This window comes from Oncorhynchus mykiss, chromosome 3, assembly GCF_013265735.2.
Source record: "Oncorhynchus mykiss isolate Arlee chromosome 3, USDA_OmykA_1.1, whole genome shotgun sequence".
NCBI lineage: Eukaryota > Metazoa > Chordata > Actinopteri > Salmoniformes > Salmonidae > Oncorhynchus > Oncorhynchus mykiss.
Genome location: NC_048567.1, coordinates 10,876,466 through 10,897,498, shown reverse-complemented (window position 1 = coordinate 10,897,498; position 21,033 = coordinate 10,876,466). Strand labels below are relative to the sequence as shown.

General features: G+C 43.9%; 2 protein-coding genes across 2 annotated transcripts; one reads left to right on the top strand and one right to left on the bottom strand.

Moving 5' to 3' along the window:
• The first annotated feature begins 1,586 nt into the window (after window positions 1-1,586).
• Window positions 1,587-18,790, top strand: LOC110508973 (C-Jun-amino-terminal kinase-interacting protein 4). Its single transcript, XM_021589917.2, has 28 exons — window positions 1,587-1,778; window positions 4,238-4,605; window positions 4,763-4,957; window positions 5,139-5,259; window positions 5,733-5,803; window positions 5,968-6,035; window positions 6,195-6,264; window positions 6,358-6,533; window positions 6,802-7,067; window positions 7,400-7,457; window positions 7,703-7,855; window positions 7,972-8,011; window positions 8,132-8,259; window positions 8,380-8,433; window positions 8,779-8,919; window positions 9,138-9,273; window positions 10,857-10,943; window positions 11,047-11,094; window positions 11,594-11,735; window positions 11,942-11,984; window positions 12,090-12,170; window positions 12,315-12,382; window positions 15,386-15,534; window positions 15,633-15,804; window positions 16,019-16,132; window positions 16,235-16,333; window positions 17,356-17,460; window positions 17,534-18,790. Exons 2-28 carry the CDS (start codon window positions 4,507-4,509, stop codon window positions 17,641-17,643), a joined length of 2,994 nt encoding a protein of 997 aa, XP_021445592.2. The 5' UTR covers window positions 1,587-1,778; window positions 4,238-4,506; the 3' UTR covers window positions 17,644-18,790.
• A 73-nt stretch (window positions 18,791-18,863) lies between these two features.
• Window positions 18,864-20,703, bottom strand: LOC110508993 (transmembrane protein 238). The gene is made up of 2 exons (XM_021589928.2): window positions 20,568-20,703; window positions 18,864-20,081 (listed from the first exon to the last, which is right to left on the bottom strand). The coding sequence occupies exon 2, from the start codon at window positions 20,069-20,071 to the stop codon at window positions 19,745-19,747; it is 327 nt and encodes a 108-aa protein (XP_021445603.1). The 5' UTR covers window positions 20,072-20,081; window positions 20,568-20,703; the 3' UTR covers window positions 18,864-19,744.
• Window positions 20,704-21,033: the final 330 nt, after the last annotated feature.

Here is a 21,033-nt window from a genome sequence, read left to right as displayed (position 1 = left end):
AATCAACAACAGAATGGCTTGAACAGAAGAAAATACACCTTCTGGAGTGGCCCAGTAAGAGTCCTGATCTCAACCTGATTGAGATGCTGTGGCATGACCTCGAGCGGTTCACACCAGATATCCCAAGAATATTGCAAAATATAATATTGTCCAAAATTCCTCCTGACCGTTGCGCAGGTCTGATACACAACTACAGAAAACGTTTGGTTGAGGTTATTGCTGACAAAGGAGGGTCAACCAGTTATTAAATCCAAGGGATCACATACTTTTCCCACCCTGCACTGTGAGTGTTTACACGGTGTGTTCAATAAAGACATGAAAACGTATAATTGTTTGTGTGTTATTAGTTTAATCAGACTGTGTTTGTGTATTGTTGTGACTCAGATGAAGATCAGATCAAATTTTATGACCAATTTATGCAGAAGTCCAGGTAATTCCAAAGGGTTCACATACTTTTTCTTGCTACTGAGAGTACAAAACACTGAGTGAGCTCTTTCATGACACAGACTGACCAGGTGAATCCAGGTGAAACCTATGACCCCTTATTGATGTCACCAGTTAAATCCACTTCATGTCTCAATTGTCTCAAGGCTTAAAAATCCTTCTATAACCTGTCTCCTCCCCTTCATCTAGACTGACTGGATTGTGCATGCATGCCATTCAGAGGGTAAATGGGCAAGACAAAAGATTGAAGTGCCTTTGAATGGGGTATGTGCCACGCGCACCGGTTTGAGTGTGTCAAGAATTGCAATGCTCAACCGTTTCCTGTGTGTGTCAAGCATGGTCCACCACCCAAAGGACACCCAGCCAACTTAACACAAATGTGGGAAGCATTGGAGTCAACATGGGCCAGCATCCCTGTGGAACGGCTTTCAACATTTTAGAGTCCATTCCCCAATCAATTGAGGCTGATCTGAGGGCAAAAGGGGGTGCAACTCAATAGTAGGAAGATGTTCCTAATGTTTTGTACAGTCAGTGTACATACAGATAAAGAGAAAGACAGACAAGAAACAAAGACAGATGTGTGTTTGCTTCCCTCTGCTGGAGAATGTACTGTACTCATTCTTCACGCCCTTGCTAGCAATCCTCAAAACTAGTTTCATTTTCTATAGTTCATGCGAAGGCTTATGAATTGCCTAAGAGTACTGACACATTTCCTTCACTTCCCCAAACCATTTGTTATTACAGTAGTCACTCATGTTATGCAAAAAGGAAACTTATCCTGCAATTTCAGCGCATAGTCAGCACGATTTTCTGTAAAAAACACAACTGGATCTGGTTAATATACAGTAGCCTATGGAATGACTGCGTAGAGGAAATTGGATACCTGGCCACGTTTTTGCAAACATCTGCTGGTCTTTGCAGTGTTCAGTTGTTCACATAGTTATACTGTACTTGATTAACCGCTGGAAAAACAGTCAGTGAAAAAAGGAGTGAAAGGTCATATTACGTGAAACATTTAGACAGGTATTAGAAAAGGTCACCTGACAACCCTTCAACGTCCCCCTCATCACGTGTCATTGTTCAAGTTAGGAACTTGTTTTTACTCACAAGACCAGCCATGTCCCGCCTCTTTTACACGGCCGTTGGACACTGAGAACAGCCTATCACTCCGATAGGCCAGAATAGGAATTCGGTCAACTGAGTCTAAATGAAACCACATCCCCTTCTTCAAACTCGCTGTAGGAGTAATTGATATCTTCTTCAAAGTAAACGACTGGAATATTACCCGTTTCAACAAATGATATACAAGTTTTGGGAACTAAAGAGACTCAAAGGTGAGTTAACATATAAAAAGACAGAGTGAACGTTTTGGTTCAGTTCTCCCGAACTACAGTAGGCTGAACAGTTGGCCAAATGAAATGAAGGTGATCTCGTAAAATCTATAAGGTGACTGTTGTCAGTCAATGGTTTATTTATACCGCAAACGCCATCATGTTATTGGACTTCAGACCGGCTAGATCGAGTTGGTGTTTATTGCTTAGGCTGCATCGTCGATTATTCTTTGGACGTCCGTCTGTTCCTGTCATTCAATATCGTGTGTGTGTGTGTGTGTGTGTGTGTGCGCGCGGGCGCGCGTATTTGTAGTACTACAGTACCCAGCAATACGAACGACCTATTCAGCAACAGGTGGTAAATGTTTGTACAGTCTGAATCGTCTTGGAGGACAGACAGCCTAATAATCTGACAGTTACTTTATTTTTATGTTTTTATTTTATTTCATCGTTATTTAACCAAGTAGGCTAGTTGAGAACAAGTTCTCATTTACAACTGCGACCTGGCCATGATAAAGCATAGCAGTGCTACACAAACAACACAGAGTTACTCATGGAATAAACAAACATACAGTCAATAATACAATAGATCAAGTATATATACAATGTGTGCAAATGAGGTAGGATAAGGGAGGTAAGGCAATAAATAGGCCATAGTGGTGAAATAATTACAATTTAGCAATTAAACACTGGAGTGATGTATGTGCACAAGATGAGTGTGCAAGTAGAGATACTAGGGTGCAAAGGAGCAAAATAAATAACATTATGGGGATGAGGTAGTTGGATGGGCTATTTACAGATGAGCTATGTACAGGTCCAGTGATCTGTGAGCTGCTCTGACAGCTTGTGCTTACAGTTAGTGAGGGAGATATGAGTCTCCAGCTTCAGTGATTTTTGCAATTCGTTCCAGTCATTGGCAGCAGAGAACTGGAAGGAAAGGTGGCCGAACGAGGAATTGGCTTTGGAGGTGACCAGTGAAATATACCTGCTGGAGCGCATGCTACGGGTGGGTGCTGCTATGGTGACCAGTGTGCAGATAAGGCGGGGCTTTACCTAGCAATGACTTATAGATGACCTGGAGTCAGTGGGTTTGGCTACGAATATGACGCGAGTGCCAGCCAACGAGAGCATACAGGTCGCAGTGGTGGGTAGTATATGGGGCTTTGGTGACAAAACGGATGGCACTGTGATAGACTGCATCCAATTTGCTGAGTAGAGTGTTGGAGGCTATTTTGTAAATTACATCGCTGAAGTTGAGGATCGGTAGGATAGTCAGTTTTACGAGGGTATGTTTGGCAGCATGAGTAAAGGAAGCTTTGTTGCGAAATAGGAAGCCGATTCTAGATTTAATTTTGGATTGGAGTTGCTTAATGTGAGTCTGGAAGGAGAGTTTACAGTCTAACCAGACACCCAGGTATTTGTAGTTGTCCACATATTCTAAGTCAGAATGTGGGCAGCGATCGGTTGAAGAGCATACATTTAGTTTTACTTGCATTTAAGAGCAGTTGAAGGCCACGGAAGGAGAGTTGTATGGCATTGAAGCTTGTCTGGAGGTTTGTTAACACAGTGGCCAAAGAGGGGCCAGAAGTATATGGTGTTGTCTGCGTAGAGGTGGATCAGAGAATCACCACTTTAGAATCACCACTTTAAAATAACAATGAACAAGAATTAAACGTCATCAGTGATATACGTATCCAGGGACAAGGCTTGCCAGACATTGGTCTAGGTTACTTGGGATCCACTGCCTGTAGGTGTGAGGCACTACCCAGGGTAGTGGGTACTGTCATGTGTTTTGATCCCCAGTTAGGAGCCTGGTGGTGTGAGGCCTAGAACAGGGTAGTGGGTACTGTCATGTGTTTTGATCCCCAGTTAGGAGCCTGGTGGTGTGAGGCATAGACCAGGGTAGTGGGTACTGTCATGTGTTTTGATCCCCAGTTAGGAGCCTGGTGGTGGTAGAAGGAGGGATCTGTGAGGAGGACAGGTGTGCCTGCTAGGGCAAATCAGGGTGGGAAACACGGAAAGTCGTGTGTGAGAATTAAAAGGAGTAGGCTTACTACCCGTGCATGGAGTCATTTTGCTTAGTAATGCTAAATGTTAAGTCATTCCAATTCTGTATACTGCCAGGTCACTTGTCTAAAGGCACAACCTGTTATCGGAGAGAGCAACAGACATATGTAAAAGTAGACAAGACTCATAGTGTGAATAAAGTAAACAACTCGATACACGCTGTAGCACTTCTATGTTTAGAGTTCACATTCTAGCCCTCACAGTGAGAGACAGGAAACAGAACAGAAAGAGAAACAGATGATGGTGGTTTGATTGTTGTAAAGGGGGTTTTACTTCTAAAAAATAGTCATGTAGTATGTACCTGCAAGCCTATATTTCCTCAAATGAAAAAAAACTAACATTTCCACTGACATTGTAGAAATGATTATGATTCTGTTTTTTTCTCTCTCTTTCAGAATGGGCACCAACCCCCGCTGACATCAGCTTCATCTACAGCTAGAGCAGAGGAAGGGGCATCAAGGGGAATAGGGGGGTCATTTTCTGTAGAAATGGAGGAAGGACCATGTACAGTGGAGAGATGGATGAAATGGGAGTAGACATGAGTGTGAGAGGTCTAGATAAACTAGGTGGGTAGGTATTTATATATGAGGAAGAAGTGTATTGACAGACACACAGTTCATATACTCATATCAGCTGAGACCCATTAACTTATAGATAGAGAGGGATGGAGTGTGGAGAGAGTATCCTGTGTGGGTCTGGGGAGCTGGATCTGGACCCTGACATTGTGAGTGAAGAGGCTGGGAAACTGTACTCAGAACTACAGGTAAACACACATCACATCCACCACTCAACTGCTTTCTGTCCTATTGCCCCTTTCCTGTCTCTCTATCTCCTAGCTGGCTTTTCATTCCTCTGTCTCTTCTCCATCACCACCCACACTCATCTGATGCTACCCCCCCATCCCTCTTTCCCTGCTACAGACAGTGATAGAGACCCATGGCGTAGGGGTTGTGGAGTCCCTGGTGCCCATCCTAGTATGGGTCCTGGAGGGTCTGGCCAGCTGCAGAGCCCAGCTCCGAGAGAGGGAGGAGGAGGCCGAAAGAGAGAAAGGAGAGCGAGATGAGCTATTGGAGAGATACCAGAGTGAGAAACTACTGAGGAGAGAGAGCCAGGAGGTGAGAGGGGATGGAAGTGTTTATGGTTTATCATTTTTGAAAATGAAAATGTGATATGGGGTCAGGGTTTGGGTTCTATTATTTTTCAACTCAGTCAATTCAGGGTGTTGATTAAAATTCATAAATAAAACGTTTCATGTAGTTTAATGAATTTTAATAAATGTTTGTTTTTTGCCTTTAGCGGTATCTGGAGTTGGATGACCAGATTGAGCAGGAGCGGAGGACAATGAGGGGAAGAGAGAAGGAGAGAGAGAGGAGGGAAAAAGAACTGGAGAAGAAGGCCAGAGAGCAGGCTGACCAATGTGAGTGTCTGACTGGGTCTGGGTGTCCATCGCTTCCTCCCTCTATCTCCCCCTTTATCTCTCAATTTCAATTCGAAGGGCTTTATTGGCATGGGAAACATATGTTAACATTGCCAAAGCAAGCGAAATAGATAATTAACAAAAGTGAAGTGAACAATCAGAAATGAGCAGTAAACAGTACACTCACAGAAGTTTCAAAAGAATAAAGACATTTCAAATGTTCTATTATCACTATGTACAGTGTTGTAACAATCTCTATCTATTTCTCTCTCTCTTTATGCTTACCCTCTTCATGTCCGTGTAGATTATTTTACATTCACATCCTTCATTCCCATCTTTTGTGTTACAAACTGAGGATGTTTGATAAGACCATGGCAAGTAGGCTACGGCAGAATCTGACTGGGACCCTGGTCATTGAGACACACTGTACTGTATGTGATGCTAATTGCTACTGTGTGTTGTTTCTGTGACAGTGGTGGCCTTGGAGGAGCAGAGGGCTGGACTGGGCAGAGAGTTGAACACACTGAAGCACACTCACAACAAGGTCAGACAACAGCATGTTTAGACTGACGAGGCTGTTTGGGACTCAACCTCTGTGTACTCTTCTATCAGTAACAGCTGCTGTCCATCATTGTGGAAATGTATTTTATTATCCCTGCTGTCCTTCTTTTTCTATCTCCATTTTCACTTTCTCTCACTCTCTCTCAGTTGGTGCTCAGTTATAAGGATCTGCTGGAAAGGAAAAGGGATCTAGAGAGAGAGGGATCTCCACTAAGGTTAGCCACCACTCAATTCAGTTAATATGACTACAACAACATGGAATGGTATGCAGTCTTTCCATTCTAAAGATATCTCTTTCACTGTGGTTCATTCATTTGATGGTTTCTGATTTTCACTGCGTTATGATGTTACAATTGTTCCCTGTCTGTCTTTAGTAACCATGTGCGCTCCAAGAATTCACAATCTACCCAGGGCCAGTCAGAATCCTGTGTTAGCGGACAGGAGGTACGTTCTCTAGATTTGATAACCTCTGTACTGTCTTGTAGCAGTAGTATTTTTCTACGGAAGTTGTCCTTACCGACTCCTCCCCTTTTCCAGCTAACTGATCAAAGGCCAGAAACACCTCCTTGTTCTGTCCTGTTGGAAGAACCGGTAACCAAGGACGATAGGGTGATTGACATTGTCGTAAAGCCAGACAGAGATGCGTCCTTCATCAATGACATCATAAGCTCCACCCCTGAGCTGGCGAAGTTTCATGGCCTTATGAATGCCAGGTATGTCCTGTATGTGTGCACTTACAGTGCAAGATGAACTGGACTGACTTTATTGCATTACCAAGAAAGCTTTTCTTTTACACATTCATAACAATAAACCAACTCAGCCACAACTAGTTAACTGTAAATCAGACTACTTCCCTTCACAGGTCTGTCATGGTTCAGAAAGACTCTTGATGGGACATCTCCCCAACACACACTTTACTGTTGGACAAACTGACACTCACTGCCCCCTCCCAATCTTTTCTCTGTTACCCATGTTCCCTAGCACCCCGGTCCGAGCAGACGCCAAAGAGCCAATCAGAGACAAGACCAGCACGGGGGAAGAAATTAAGGAGGTGGAGGAGAAGGAAGGAGAGAAGAAGGAGGAGGAGGAGAAAAAAGAGGAAGGAGCAAAGCAGGAGAAGGAGGATGAGGAGGAGGATATGGATAGTCTGGAATGGGAGCTGAGGAACACGGAGTCTGTGTTCTCAGAGCTGTCTGAGCTGAGTCAGGAATACATAGAGAGTGTGGACCAGGGGGCCAGTGTCAGAGGTACGGCCATTAGGCAAGGGCACACCTACGCCCCCTGTTTGCAGTGAAACACTGCACTGGTTGTTCACATAAGATTAAATGTATGCCCTTTGCTCTCTTAACACATACAACCTCATTTTACAGCCAGAGGAAGGCTAGGGGGAAAGAGCTGAGGCAGATGGAGGGGGTATCTTAGGCAGTGCTGGGCAGTAGGCACAAGTTAGAGTGGACTGAAGTGTCAATGTCATGAGAACTGGCATGAGCAATTAAAAGCTAGTTGTTCTGTAAAGGGTTGACTTAGGGTTACGGTATGGGTTAATGCTATTTGTGGTTTGTTTTTCTTGTCTGTGCAGGCAGCACCGACCAGTTTGAGGAGATTCTTTCTCAGTATGAGGAACTGAAACACACCCAGTAAGTCCCCGTGTTTATCCCACCGTTATTATTACTACTATGACTAGTCCTGTGTAACTAACTGTGTGTGTAGGGGGCTTACCATTCACTATGCCTCTGTTTCATTTAGATACGTTGACAGAGTGCACATTGGGCCTGAAGTAAAACGGAGCACAACGGGTCCTTTGTTTACTGTATTTACTCACTTTTACATTCTGTCATTCATTTTCTCTCTCACTCACTCTTACATTATCTACCTCTCCCAGTGAGTTAGTGAATGCTGCCCGGAAAGCACTGATCTCTCGTGTGGAGGAGCTGACCAATGAGAGGTCAGCTCTTAAGGTGGAGGTGACTTCCTGCCAGGAGACTGTCACCCGATTGGAGGGAAGAATGAAGGAGATGGAGGAGGAAACCAAGAGGTACACAACTCTAGTTTCAGGTTGTTGATGGTTGGCAGAATGAAACGAAGGTATACAAACAATATTTGTTAATGTGGTGTGATTCATTGATTGCGTGTGTTTCTGCTTTTATGTAGACTTCGGAAAGAACTGGAAGCAAATCAATCAGATGATGATGTAAGAGGGCTTTCTTTGTGTTGTCTCTTTATATTCTGCTAATATATTTGTTGTAACTTTTTTTTGTTTCTCTAATGGACTTGATGTACTCTAACTAGAATGTTAATCTGTTACCCATAGTCCTCTCTGCCCATATCGCTGCGTCGGTTCTCTCGTTCGGAGATGTCCCGTGTTGTCATGGAGAAGAACCAGTATAAGGAGCGTTTGTTTGAGCTGCAGGAGGCTGTGAGACGCAGTCAGACCATTCGGTAACCATACCTGCCTGTCTCCCCCATAGAAGTAGACTGACAGTTTCATAGTCCTGTAGAAAAGGGAAAAGGGAATAACTAATTTCTCTCAATCTCACATCAGTCATCCCTTCTTTTCAGGGCAACCCAAGAAGAGAGAATCACTGAGAGAGAGAGGACTAGTGTGTGGAGAAGGTGAGAGTGAGGGAGTGAAGAATCAGGAAGGAAAATATCACTTTTTAATTGGGCAATTATTGCAGTAAAGAAGTCCACAGATACTGTTAACCACTTTCTTCACTTTAAACCTTGAGCTGCTAACAGGCACACAACCACACATATTTGGCCTGGCTCTGACCCCTGACTTCACAACATTTAGCTCAATAGCTGTTCATATTTATCTGTGGCTACACAGTCTATAGCCCAAGCACATGACCAGAGTGCCTATGGGAAAGTTATGTGTAAGAGTTATTGTATTCCTGTGAGGTGGGCAGAGCTTCTGGTCAATTGCAGTCAAATTAACCATCTCTCTGTCCATTCAAGATTCAACCGTTTGTTTGGCCTGAACAAGAACCCCTTGGTTCCGTCTGCTGCTCTAGCGCTGACCCTGCCGACGTCCCCGTCCCTCACTCATTCACCAATGGGGTCTCCACGGCAATTGGCTGTCAGTACGACTCAGACAGTGTACGTTGTGTTGATATGATGATAATGGGATTACATGTCTTTGGAGCTCTTTCCAACAGCTCAAAGTGCTTTACATTGTAAGATTTGAAGTGAACTCACCTCATCTACTACCATAGGTTACATTAGTAACTATCATAAAGCAGCACATCTTTTTAAACCACTCTCTCACCTACTGCCCCCTCTTCCCCTCTGTTCTTCCTCTTCCCGCTTCCTCCCAGTGGTGCCTCCCCTGCTACAGCCCTGTCTCCGCGGGTCAGGAGGAGGGAGCTGTACAGAGACATCCGCTCCCATGTCTGGGGAACCCTGGGAAAACGCCAGGTTCATGGCTGGAGCATGCCGCTGTCTCACACACAGGTGAACATGCATACACACACATACAGTGCCTTCAGAAAGTATTCACACCCCTGGACTTTTCCACATTTTGTTGAGTTACAAAGTGGGATTAAAATAGATTTAACTGTAATTTTTTGTCAACGATCTACAAACAATAATCTGTAATGTCAAAGTGGGAGAAATGATCATATTTGAAACATTTATGGAAAATAAAACACTAATCTATCTTGATTACGTAAACGTAAATATTCCACCCCTGAGTCAATAGATGTTAGAATCACATTGGGCAGCGATTGCAGCGAGATTATAAATAGTATTTTTGGCTAAGTCTCTAAGAGCTTTGCACACCTGGATTGTACAATATTTGCCCATTTATTATTCTTTTGAAACTTCTTCAAGCTCTGTCAAGTTGGTTGTTGATCATTCCTAGACAGACATTTTAAAGTTTTGGCTTATTTAAGTCATGTAGGTTATTGTGTTTTAGGTTATTGTCCTACTGAAAGGTGAATTTGTCTCCAAGTGTCTGTTGGAAAGCAGACTGAACCAGGTTTTCCTCTCTGATTTTTTTCTGTGCTTAGCTCTATTACATAAATGTTTTTATCCTTAAAAACTCCCTCGTCCTTGCAGATGACAAGCATACCCATAACATGATGCAGCCACCACCATGCTTGAAAATATGAAGAGTGGTACTCAGTTATGTGTTGTTTTGGATTTGCCCCAAAACATAATGCTTCGTATTCAGAACAAAACATTTCTTTGCCACAAAATGGTTTTATTTACCGCATGTTTTCCAGTATTACTTTAGTGCCTTATAGCAAACAGGATACATGTTTTGGACTATTTTTATTATGTACAGGCTTCCTCATTTCTCTCTGTCATTTAGGTTAGTATTGTGGAGTAACTACAATGCTGTAATATAGAGTAACTACAATTTTCTCCTATCACAGCCAGTAAATGTTTAAAATCACCATTGGCCCCTGAGCGGTTTCCTTCTTCTCCGGCGACTGAGTTAGGAAGGACACCTGTATCTTTGTAGTGACTGGGTGTATTGATACACCATCCAAAGTGTAATTAATAACTTCTCCATGCTCAGAGGGATGCTCAATGCCTGCTTTTTTTTTGTTGCATCGGTGCTTAAAATTCACAACTCTACTGAGGGACCTTCCAGATAACCTTATGTGTGGGGTACAGAGATGGAGTGGTCATTCAAAACAGGATGCACACCGAGTGAATCCATGCAAGTTGTGTGACTTGTTAAGCAACACTTTTACTCCTGAACTTATTTAGGCTTGCCATACCAAAGGGGTTGAATACATATTAACTCAAGACATTTCAGCTTTAAATGTTTTTATTTATTTGTATAATTCCACTGTGACATGGGGTATTATGTGTAGATCAGTGACACACACTCTCAATTGAATCCAATTTAAATTCAGGCAGTAACACATCAAAATGTGGAAAAAGTCAAGGGGTGTGAATACTTTCTGAAGACACTGTAGGTAAACACAATATTTACTTCAGAGGTGAAAATACTCACACAGACTGTGGAAGAAGACACAAACCTTAATCTGGTACATACAGTATATTGTGTGGGATTATTGCAGGATTCCTCAGAGCCGACCCCTGAGCCCAAAGATGTGCCTGTCCTAGTGCAGCTCAGACTGATGGACCAGAGAGATTCTACAGCTAAGGTAGGACATACTATTCAGAAACATGTCTACAGTCAGTGCTATGGTTTTTAACCCAGACAGTCTTTTCCCAGAAGACAGTCCATAACTTGTGTTTTCTCTCTAGCTAAACTGTGCTGTTGCTGTTACACCTGAGATCTCAGGCGAGACAACGGTAAGGTGGTCATTACCGTCAAATTACTAGTTCTAGTCACAGTAGCTACCACTTGCAATACCATCTAACCACCATTTTCAGACCATGTCATGCCAATGGTTTTCTCAATGCCAAATTGACCAACTAGCTCTTACTGGCACTTCTTGTAGATCTGGGAGGTTTGATAGGTAGAATCAATAGGGTAGTAGCTCCATGTCCACTGACAGGCTAGATGGAACCATGTTGTTTAGCATACTGTTTACACCCATCCAAACCGTTTAGGTCTACACACAAACACCTAGTGGGTAGGGGTTAGGGCAGTGTTTCCCCAGCTCGGTCCTGGGGACTCCAAGGGGTTTTAGTTTTTGGTTTTATATGAATCCGCTGTGCAGTGCTAGGGCAAAAACCAAAACGTGCACCCCTTGGAGTCTCCAGGACCGAGTTAGGGAAACACTGGGCTAGGGATTGATCTGTCATTTCTCAATAGTAGGCATCACTCCTCTCTCTTCCATCCACTCAGTGTGCAGTGTGGGTGGTCTCTGGTCCCGCCTCCAGTAGTGATGTCACAGTGATCAACCCTGCACGGTCCAATACGGTGCTGGATCAGTTCAGCCTCCCGCCCACCTCGCCCGCCCTATGCATCTGTGCTGTGCCCCCTACTGGTCAGTGCTATCTATTACTCTCCGGGTAAAAGGTACCCTTAGGCACAGATCTAGGATCAGCTTACCAATTTTAGATTTCTGTAGACTTGTTAACCATAGCCACCATCATTTCCAAATCATCACTCAACTAGTTATTTCCATTAGCATTGCCAGTGTTTAAAGCATTGTTATCGCTTACCGTCTCTGTTCTGTTTCTGTGTCATCAGGTGAGACCTCAGGAACTGTGTGGATTGGAACTCAGGAAGGAAGGTGAGGTGTGGAGATCAGAACCATGCTGTTCCATGATATGTTAAACAATTAACAGTTGCTCATTCTCCCTCTCCTCTCTTTTTCTCTTTCTTCCTCCATTCCCAGTGTATTGGTACACTCCGCGTCCACAGCTAGAAGGCGCTGTCTGCAGTCTATCTCTCTGTCTGAGGGTGTGCACTCTCTCACGTGAGTACTCCTGTACCCAGTCCGATATAGACCACAAGCCCCTACAGTTGGACACTTGGATGACTAGATCTGAAAGGATAATTGTGTACCAGTTTGAATATTGCATGTTTTGTCTTTGTTTACTTTCAACTCTAAACCTTTCAGGTATTCACAGGGTCATGTCATTGCTGGATTAGCCAATGGGACGCTTGCATTCTTCTCGCACAACCCAGGTAATTCCCCCTCTCAGGTTACTGTCAGGATTAGGTCAGGTTACTGTCAGGATCAGATCAGACTGCTGTCAGGATCAGGTTCCTGTCATGATCAGGTCAGGTTACTGTCAGGATCAGATCAGACTGCTGTCAGGATCAGGTTCCTGTCATGATCAGGTCAGGTTCCAGTCAGGCTCGACAGTAGCTCAGGTCAGGCTGCTATCAGGATCAGGTCAAGCTACTGTCAGGATCAGGTCAGGTTACTGTCAGGTTCCTGTCAGCATCAGGTCAGGGTACTGTCAGCATCGGGTCAGGCTACTGTCAGGATCAGGTCAGGATCAGATCAGGCTACTGTCAGGATTAGATCGGGCGATCAGGCTACTGTCAGGATCAGGTCAGGTCAGGCTATGGTCAGGCTATGATCAGGATCAGGTCAGGTTACTGTCAGGATCAGGTTACTGTCAGGATCAGATCAGATTCCTGTTAGGATCAGGTCAGGTTACTGTCAGGTTCCTGTCAGGATCAGGTCAGGGTACTGTCAGCATCAGGTCAGGCTACTGTCAGGATCAGATCAGGCTACTGTCAGGATTAGATCGGGCGATCAGGCTACTGTCAGGATCAGGTCAGGTCAGGCTATGGTCAGGCTATGATCAGGATCAGATCACTTTACTGTCAGGATCAGGTTACTGTCAGGATTAGGTCAGGATCAGATCAGGCTACTCTCAGGATCAGGCTACTGTCAGGATCAGGTCAGGCTAGGCTACTGTCAGGCTACTGTCAGGATCAGGTCAGGCTACTGTCAGGATCAGGTCAAGCTACTGTCAGGATCAGGTCAAGCTACTGTCAGGTTCCTGTCAGGATCAGGTCAGGCTACTGTCAGGATCAGATCAGGCTACTGTCAGGATTAGATCGGGCGATCAGGCTACTGTCAGGATCAGGTCAGGCTACTGTCAGGATCAGGATCAGGTTACTGTCTGGATCAGGTTACTGTCTGGATCAGGTTACTGTCAGGATCAGGTTCCTGTCAGGATCAGATCAGATTCCTGTCAGGATCAGATCAGGCTACTGTCAGGATCCAGTCAGGTTACTGTCAGGTTACTGTCATGATCCTGTCAGGTTACTGTCAGGTTACTGTCAGGCTCCTGTCAGGATCAGGTCAGGCTCCTGTCAGGCTCCTGTCAGGATCAGGTCAGGCTCCTGTCAGGATCAGGTCAGGCTACTGTCAGGTTACTGTCAGGATAAGGTTACTGTCAGGATCAGATCAGGCTACTCTCAGGATCAGGCTACTGTCGGGATTAGATCAGGTGATCAGGCTACTGTCAGGATTAGGTCAGGCTGCTGTCAGGATCAGGTTCCTGTCGTGATCAGGTCAGGTTCCAGTCAGGCTCCTGTCAGGATCAGGTCAAGCTACTGTCAGGCTATTGTCAGGATCAGATCAGGCTACTGTCAGGATCCGATCAGGTTTCTGTCCGGATCAGATCACTTTACTGTCAGGATCAAGTTACTGTCAGGATCAGATCAGGCTACTCTCAGGATCAGGCTACTGTCAGGATCAGGTCAGGCTACTGTCAGGATCAGGTCAGGTTCCTGTCAGGATCAGCTCAGGTTACGGCCAGGTTCTTATCAGGATCAGGTCATGCTCCTGTCAGGATCAGGTCATGCTCCTGTCAGGATCAGGTCAGGCTCCTGTCAAGATCAGGTCAGGCTCCTGTTAGGTTACTGTCAGGTTCAGGTCAGGCTACTGTCAAGAACAGGTCAGGATCAGATCAGGCTACTGTCAGAATTAGGTTGAGTGATCAGGCTACTGTCAGGATCAGGATCAGGTTACTGTCAGGATCAGGTTACTGTCAGGATCAGGTTGCTGTCAGGATCAGATCAGATTCATGTTAGGATCATGTCAGGCTACTGTCAGGATCCAGTCAAGTTCCGGCCAGGATCAGGTCAAGTTACTGTCAGGATCAGGTCAGGTTACTGTTAGGATCAGGTCACGATCAGGTCAGGCTCCTGTCAGGATCAGGTCAGGCTCCTGTCAGGATCAGGTCCGGTTCCTGTCAGGATCAGGTCCGGCTACTATCAGGTCAGGCTACTGTCAGGATCAGATCAGGCTACTGTCAGGATCAGATCAGGTTCCTTGTCGGATCAGATCACTTTACTGTCAGGATCAGGTTACTGTCAGGATCAGATCAGGTTCCTTGTTGGATCAGATCACTTTACTGTCAGGATCAGGTTACTGTCAGGATGAGGTCAGGATCAGATCAGGCTACTCTCAGGATCAGGATACTCTCAGGATCAGATCAGGCTACTGTCAGGATTAGATCAGGCAATCAGGCTACTGTCAGCATCAGGTCAGGCTCCTGTCAGGATCAGGTCAGGCTACTTTCAGGATCAGATCAGGTTCCTGTTTGGATCACTTTACTGTCAGGATCAGGTTACTGTCAGGATCAGGCTACTGTCAGGATTAGATCAGGCTGCTGTCATGATCAGGTCAGGCTACTTACTGTCAGGATCAGGTCAGCTTACTGTCAGGATCAGGTCAGGCTACTATCAGGATCAGTTCAGGATCCTGTCAGGCTTCTGTCAGGATCAGGTCAGACTAGTGTCAGGTTCAGGTCAGGTCACTTTCAGGATCAGATCATGTTACTGTCTGGCTCCTGTCAGGATCATATCAGGTTACTGTCAGGATCATATCAGGTTACAGTCAGGATCATATCAGTGCATATGAAGGAAAGGAGGGAAGAAGTGGTACCATTTAAGTTTTAGATACAGTGGTTCTGGTTAGAAGGGATACAGTTTATTTCAGAATGGACCTTTCGTAGCAGGTTAGGACAACTTATGCAACAGGTTAAGAGAATTAGCGTAGCCGGTTAGGATGATTAGGTTAAGTTTAAGAAAAGGGTTAGGGTTAGCTAAAATGCAAAGAAATGATGTCAACTTGACATAAACCGTATTCCATCTATCCATAACCACATACAACCTGTGATTTGTAAGAGACTGATGACTGATAATCACCACTATATTTGACAGGTGGATGGGATCTCCAATCACATGAGGTTTTGCCTCTGGGATCAACTCCACTGCAGCCCATTCGCTGTTGCCTAGCGAAGGGTGCGTACTTATGGGTAGGATATTGGAATCGGGTTCATGTGGTCGATGTCGAGAATAGAAAAGTGGAGGTAAGAGTTTGACGAACCTGAAAATATTGTGTGTTTGTGAATTCAGAATGGTTTGTACTTTGTATTTTTTTTGTCTATTTCCCACCTCTCTCTTTCAGCAAACTTTAACCGTCTCGGAGCGCAGTGAGCAGCAGGTGCGTTTCCTGTGTGCGGCAGGAAGTGGTGTGTGGACGTCCTGCCGGCTCGACCCTACACTTAGGCTTTTCGATTGGTCCACTGGCCGGCTCCTGCAGGATGTGGATCTGACCCCTCTGGTCACCAAAACACTGGGTAGGAGCAGGAACAGGATTCTCAGTTCATTAATCTGTTTATGTTTATATTGCTGATGTGAGCATGTAATGGCCCACATAGAAGTTAATGTACAACTTTTAATACATTTTCTTCAATTTTGCTTCAATCCTTACCTCCTCAACCCAAAAACGGAAACCACTCTGCTTGAATGGATAAGCTCCTGACTGTTGGTCTCTCTGTCTCTCTTCTCCAGGCCCTGCCTTCTTGTCTCTCTCCCCGCTGCAGATCTCCTCCCTCACCGTCATCTCTGGCCGGCTGTGGGTGGGAACAGGAAGTGGCGCCATCTTCTCCATCCCTGTGTCTCTCAGTGAGTACTAACCTCTGGCCCCCACAACAGAACAGAATCACCTGAAAGATAATGCCCTTACACTGGTCATATGTCAATTGTCTTCTTCTCTGCGTTCCATAGGTTCAGAGTCTGCCTCTATACCATACTGCTCTTTGGCGGCAGCACAACTGTGTTACCATGGACACCGCCAGGCTGTCAAGTTCATCATTGCTGCACCTGGTGAAAATCTCTTATCGTTGTTCATTCATTCACTGTTGTGTAACAATGCAGTTATTCTACAGTAGGGCTATTCAAATGGCCGCCCCTGGCCCTTTGATCAATTCTGAACATTAATCAATGATCTGCAAAAAAAAAAACCCTCCAAAAGCCCACGTTCAAGGTCAAAATGACAAGCACTATAGTGGTTGTCTATAGTGTAGTTTCTAGTGTTTTTTGTGGTTTCTAGCGCCCATGTGGCATGTTGATCATTTTTTCTTCATGTGAATTTGTCTCTAGTGTTTGAACGGTTTAAGCTACAACATATTATGACCCCATTCCTGAAAGCTACGACTCTCAGCAACACTACGTGCCTTCTGTTTCCCCCTCTGATGCTCACAAGGACTTGTTAGAAGGGAGTGGGACAAATAAACACACCTTATGACTGTGAGAAATGAATTCAAAGCTTCCGTCCCTCAGACTGGAATTTGGCATCACCTGATTTTACATATCTTTCTGTTCTTTATTAAGATGCTTAGTTTTCAGATTTTAAAATGACCTAATTACGTGTAAGAAGCTTTTACTAGTTAAAATAATGAGCGAGTTTTGTGACTTCCTTTTCAATGATGAGCCTCGACTCACGTTCGTTGAGCGCCCTCCACTTCTTTCCTAATTACTTTTAGCAACATTTAATTTGAAGAAAGTTGCTTTTTTGGTCATGTGCGTTGCTTTTTTTATACAGTTCTTCCGAAGATGAATTGCATGTGGAAAATGTCTGTCCCCCTTAAAATGAACCTTTCTACCTTTCTATCTGGCCCCAGTAGGAATGTAGTTGAATAGCCCTGTTCTACAGTATTAAATACTATGCAGTTATTGCATAGTTATTAGACAGTATTATATTGTGAGACTATGTAGTTATTACATAGTTATTAGATAGTAGCACAATATAATACTATGTAGTTATTGCATAGTTATTCGGTAGTATTATATTGTGATACTATGCAGTTATTACATGGTTATTAGTATTCTATATCTGTGTTCCCCAGGCTGTGTGACCAGCTCCTCTACAATAGGAGGCGGTGCTGTGACTCTAGTCTCTACCTCTCAACTCATTCTCAGTGGAGGAGAGGGCTACATCAACTTCCGCATCGGTGAGTTGAGGACATCACGTGGTTGTCATTAGTGGTTGTCTGACTGACTCTGTCTCCCTCTTACCTTTCCCAGGCGACGACGCGAATGACGGTGCGCCCGAAGCTGCCCCGCTGCGATCAGACCGCAGTCACATGATCATCTGGCAGAGCCCCACCCCCTCCCTGCCCAGCGCCGCCCTTTGACCACACCCACATCTAGTCTAGAATGAGACATGGAAGGATTAGACAGAGATGTCATACAAGAGACCAGGAAGTACAAATGGGAGCCATGTTTTAATGGGCTTCATTCACTAGGAGTTCCATTTGGATTTTTGTTCTAGAATTTTGGGATTAAATTAAGACATCGCAGCTTAATCCTTCTTGTCTCATTCTGTTATTCAGTTGCTACCCTCACCCCCTTGACTAAACCTTTCACCTGGTTAACCCAGTCTCCTCTGTGTGCCTTAATGTGATTTGACAATCGTTGCTGTGAGATTGGTTATTGTACAATGTTTTGTGTTTTTTTGTGAAACATGTTTCCTCATCATGGTAATCATATATGGGCAGCAGGTAGCCTAGCGGTTAAGAGCGTTGGGCCAGTACCCGAAAGATCGCTGGTTTGAAAACCTAAGCTGACTAGGTCAAAAATCGGTCTGTGCACAAGAGCAAGGCGCTTAACCCTAATTACTCCTGTAAATCACTCTGGATAAGAGTGTGTGCTAAATGACTCAAATGTAAATATCATCATCACTGTAGCAAAGTATTTTACAGTAAGAGTCATCATCTCTGACTTTTGGTTGGTCAGTTAAGAATGGTTTGGGTTTGTTTTAACCACAAAACATGCACACTCAGTAGCATATCATTCCATGACGTTGGCACAAGGCATTATACCCTTGTTCAAACTCGTTTACATTGATACTGAGATGTAGTGTTGAAGCTGCTGGGTTCATAATAACTATTCTTGCATAAGACCCTGGCCTTCAGTTCCCATTGCATGCTGGGTAAATCTGCAGCGTAATTGCACTTTATTATCGTGTGTGTGTGTGTGTGTGTCTTAAATCTTTTGAAATGATTGGCTAATCCTCTTAAAGATCCCAGAGAAATGATCTTATGTCTGCTCGTTATGACTTTGTGAAACACACATGGTTTGTTAAAACAAAAAAATGTAAGTTTTCATTTGCAGAGCGATAAGGGAGTGGAAGTCTCAAAAGATACTTAAAGTATTTTATGCCGGTTTTGAAAGTGTGTTTGTGTGTGTGAATCATGTCTGAAAATGTTCATCATAACTGGACTCTATGCAAGATAATCTGTATCTACTTAAATCTATGAAAAATAAACTTTGGGAAATACTTTCATAAAAGATCTGTTTTCAAATCAATATAATGTAATACTTTTCATCCCAAATCTTCACAAATGACCTATGGTAAGTTATTTTATAGTTTTAATACAATTTTATAATTTAATACAAAAACCCTATAATGATTCAAAGAACCACAAAACATGGATTATTATGAATATAAAGACCAATTATTTACAGATTCAAGCCTAAACAAACCAACCAAGTGAACTATGAATAGCCTCCATGCTTGATTGTTTAAAATCCTATTCAGACAGTCTGTACAATTCTGTTATCTACCGGAGGTGTTTCAGCAAAGGTCAAGTGACAATAAAAAGCAATGACCGACTGTTTTTACATCTTGCAATTGACACTAGTGAACTAGCAGTATGTAAGTCTCTTCCAACCGTGGAGGCGGTGGAACTTGGGTTAAAGAATGAGGGAGTTCTATAAAAAATGTCTCTTAAAAATGTAATCTTATTCCTGCCCCAGGTGAAGCGGGTTAGAGTTGATTACATTAGTTTTGGAAACAGGCTCCCTCCCGGTCTTGAGCCCAGTGCCCCGTTTTGGCCGACGGCGAAGTCAGCTCCTCCAAAAAAAGTGACAGGTTAATCACATGGAATAGTGAGTAGGATTCTGGGTTTTTACATACACAAATGATTGCTTTTTGATAAAAAGACTATCTGCCTTCAAACTAGTTTGAAAATGTGAAAATATGCTGCCTTGATGACAACATGAACTAACGGCACAGATTACTGTTAGGTTTGAGAAGGGTGCTCCTCCCAACCCCGCTTTTGCCTGTTCACATCACGGGCCATAGCCTGGTTCATTTAACAGCACTCCCTCAATGCCAACAATACTGCTCCCAGACCCCCAGGTAGTTTGACTATCAGGGGCCGATAGTCTAATGGAGACAGTGAGGACCCTCCCCTACAACCACACCCTTCTCCTACGCCTGACCATGAAGCATCATGAGGGGCTACTGTGGCTCCTGGGGAGTCGTATCCTGCGGCTGAGGGAGCGGGCCAGCCGGTCCATGGCACCCATGGTTCCCCCTAGCTCCTTCCTGGAGGTCAGGCCCTCAAGGTTCCCGCTGTACCACATGACCCATCCTCCCAGGGACATGAGCATCAGTAGAGCCCCAGAGTACACCAGCAGGTCCCCAAAGTCCTGTCCCTTAATCTCTAATGGGGCAAAGACCCCCACCAGCAGAGCAGACACACCTAGCAAGTCCATCAGTATGGCAAACGCCAGGGCCAGCTTACAGTGGGACAGACCATCATAGTGCTGCGCCATGGTCACTCACCTGGGGGACAGAGAGGTGGGGGAGGTGAGGTGTGTGGCACATTGACAGACATAAATCTTGTGCATTGACATTGCTCAGAGTAAAATCACAACAGAGTCACCTCTGGCAATGATAGGGAGTTCACTAGGCCTACTGGTCGAGTGGGAGGATATTGTATGAACATAAACATGACACCATGGCGTGTATGTTCTGTAGCTATTAAAGTACAGGTATGTATGAAATAATGTAACCATGGTCAAATAACTACAGTATGTTATTTAAATATTTACTGTGTCTGTGTATTTAGGCCTACACTTAAAAAAAAAAAACGTTTTATATAACATTGTAGGTTCCTACAATACTCTTCAATGTTTCTTTATTCATAGGAAAAACAGGTGCCACACCTGAGCGCTATGATACTCCCAGCACAACCAAGACACTTTTGTGTTTCGATGCCCGTTAAAAAACGGATTTAAACACAGAAAAACATAACAGATTAATACTCACCTCATCACAGGTGCAAATGCGTTTTGATTAGTATCTTTTCAATGTTTATCTCTTAAAAATGTAAGTAGAATCCACTCAAACTGTATCTTTCCGGTTCTTCACTGGCAGGTAAAAACAGTGACTCATAAATGAATAATGTTACCTGACACCTCTCCACTCCCCCATCACCTGAACTTTTCTGCACTGACGAATATCATTGGTCCGGTGTCCTTTGGTAAGAGCAGCACTAAACGAAATCAAGAAAAACCTGTCAAACAATATTTTACTTTTCAATTATTTTCACACTGACATTTATTTTGGAATATGAAATATAATGTATATACTAAACAAAAATATAAATACAACATGCACAAATGTCAACGATTTTACTGAGTTACAGTTCATATTAGGAAATCAGTCAATTGAAATAATTGAATTAGTCTCTAATCATCTGAGACCAGCCACCCACATCAACTGTCCGTCCAGG

Bases quoted from the DNA above. Each gene is read 5' to 3' on its own strand.
- LOC110508973 (XM_021589917.2), top strand. From the start codon at position 4,507: ATGGAGTGTGGAGAGAGTATCCTGTGTGGGTCTGGGGAGCTGGATCTG. The intron at 5,804-5,967 runs GTCAGACAACAG...ACTCTCTCTCAG, and splicing joins TGAAGCACACTCACAACAAG to TTGGTGCTCAGTTATAAGGA. The intron at 16,133-16,234 runs GTGAGTACTAAC...TGCGTTCCATAG, and splicing joins CTCCATCCCTGTGTCTCTCA to GTTCAGAGTCTGCCTCTATA.
- LOC110508993 (XM_021589928.2), bottom strand. From the start codon at position 20,071: ATGGCGCAGCACTATGATGGTCTGTCCCACTGTAAGCTGGCCCTGGCG.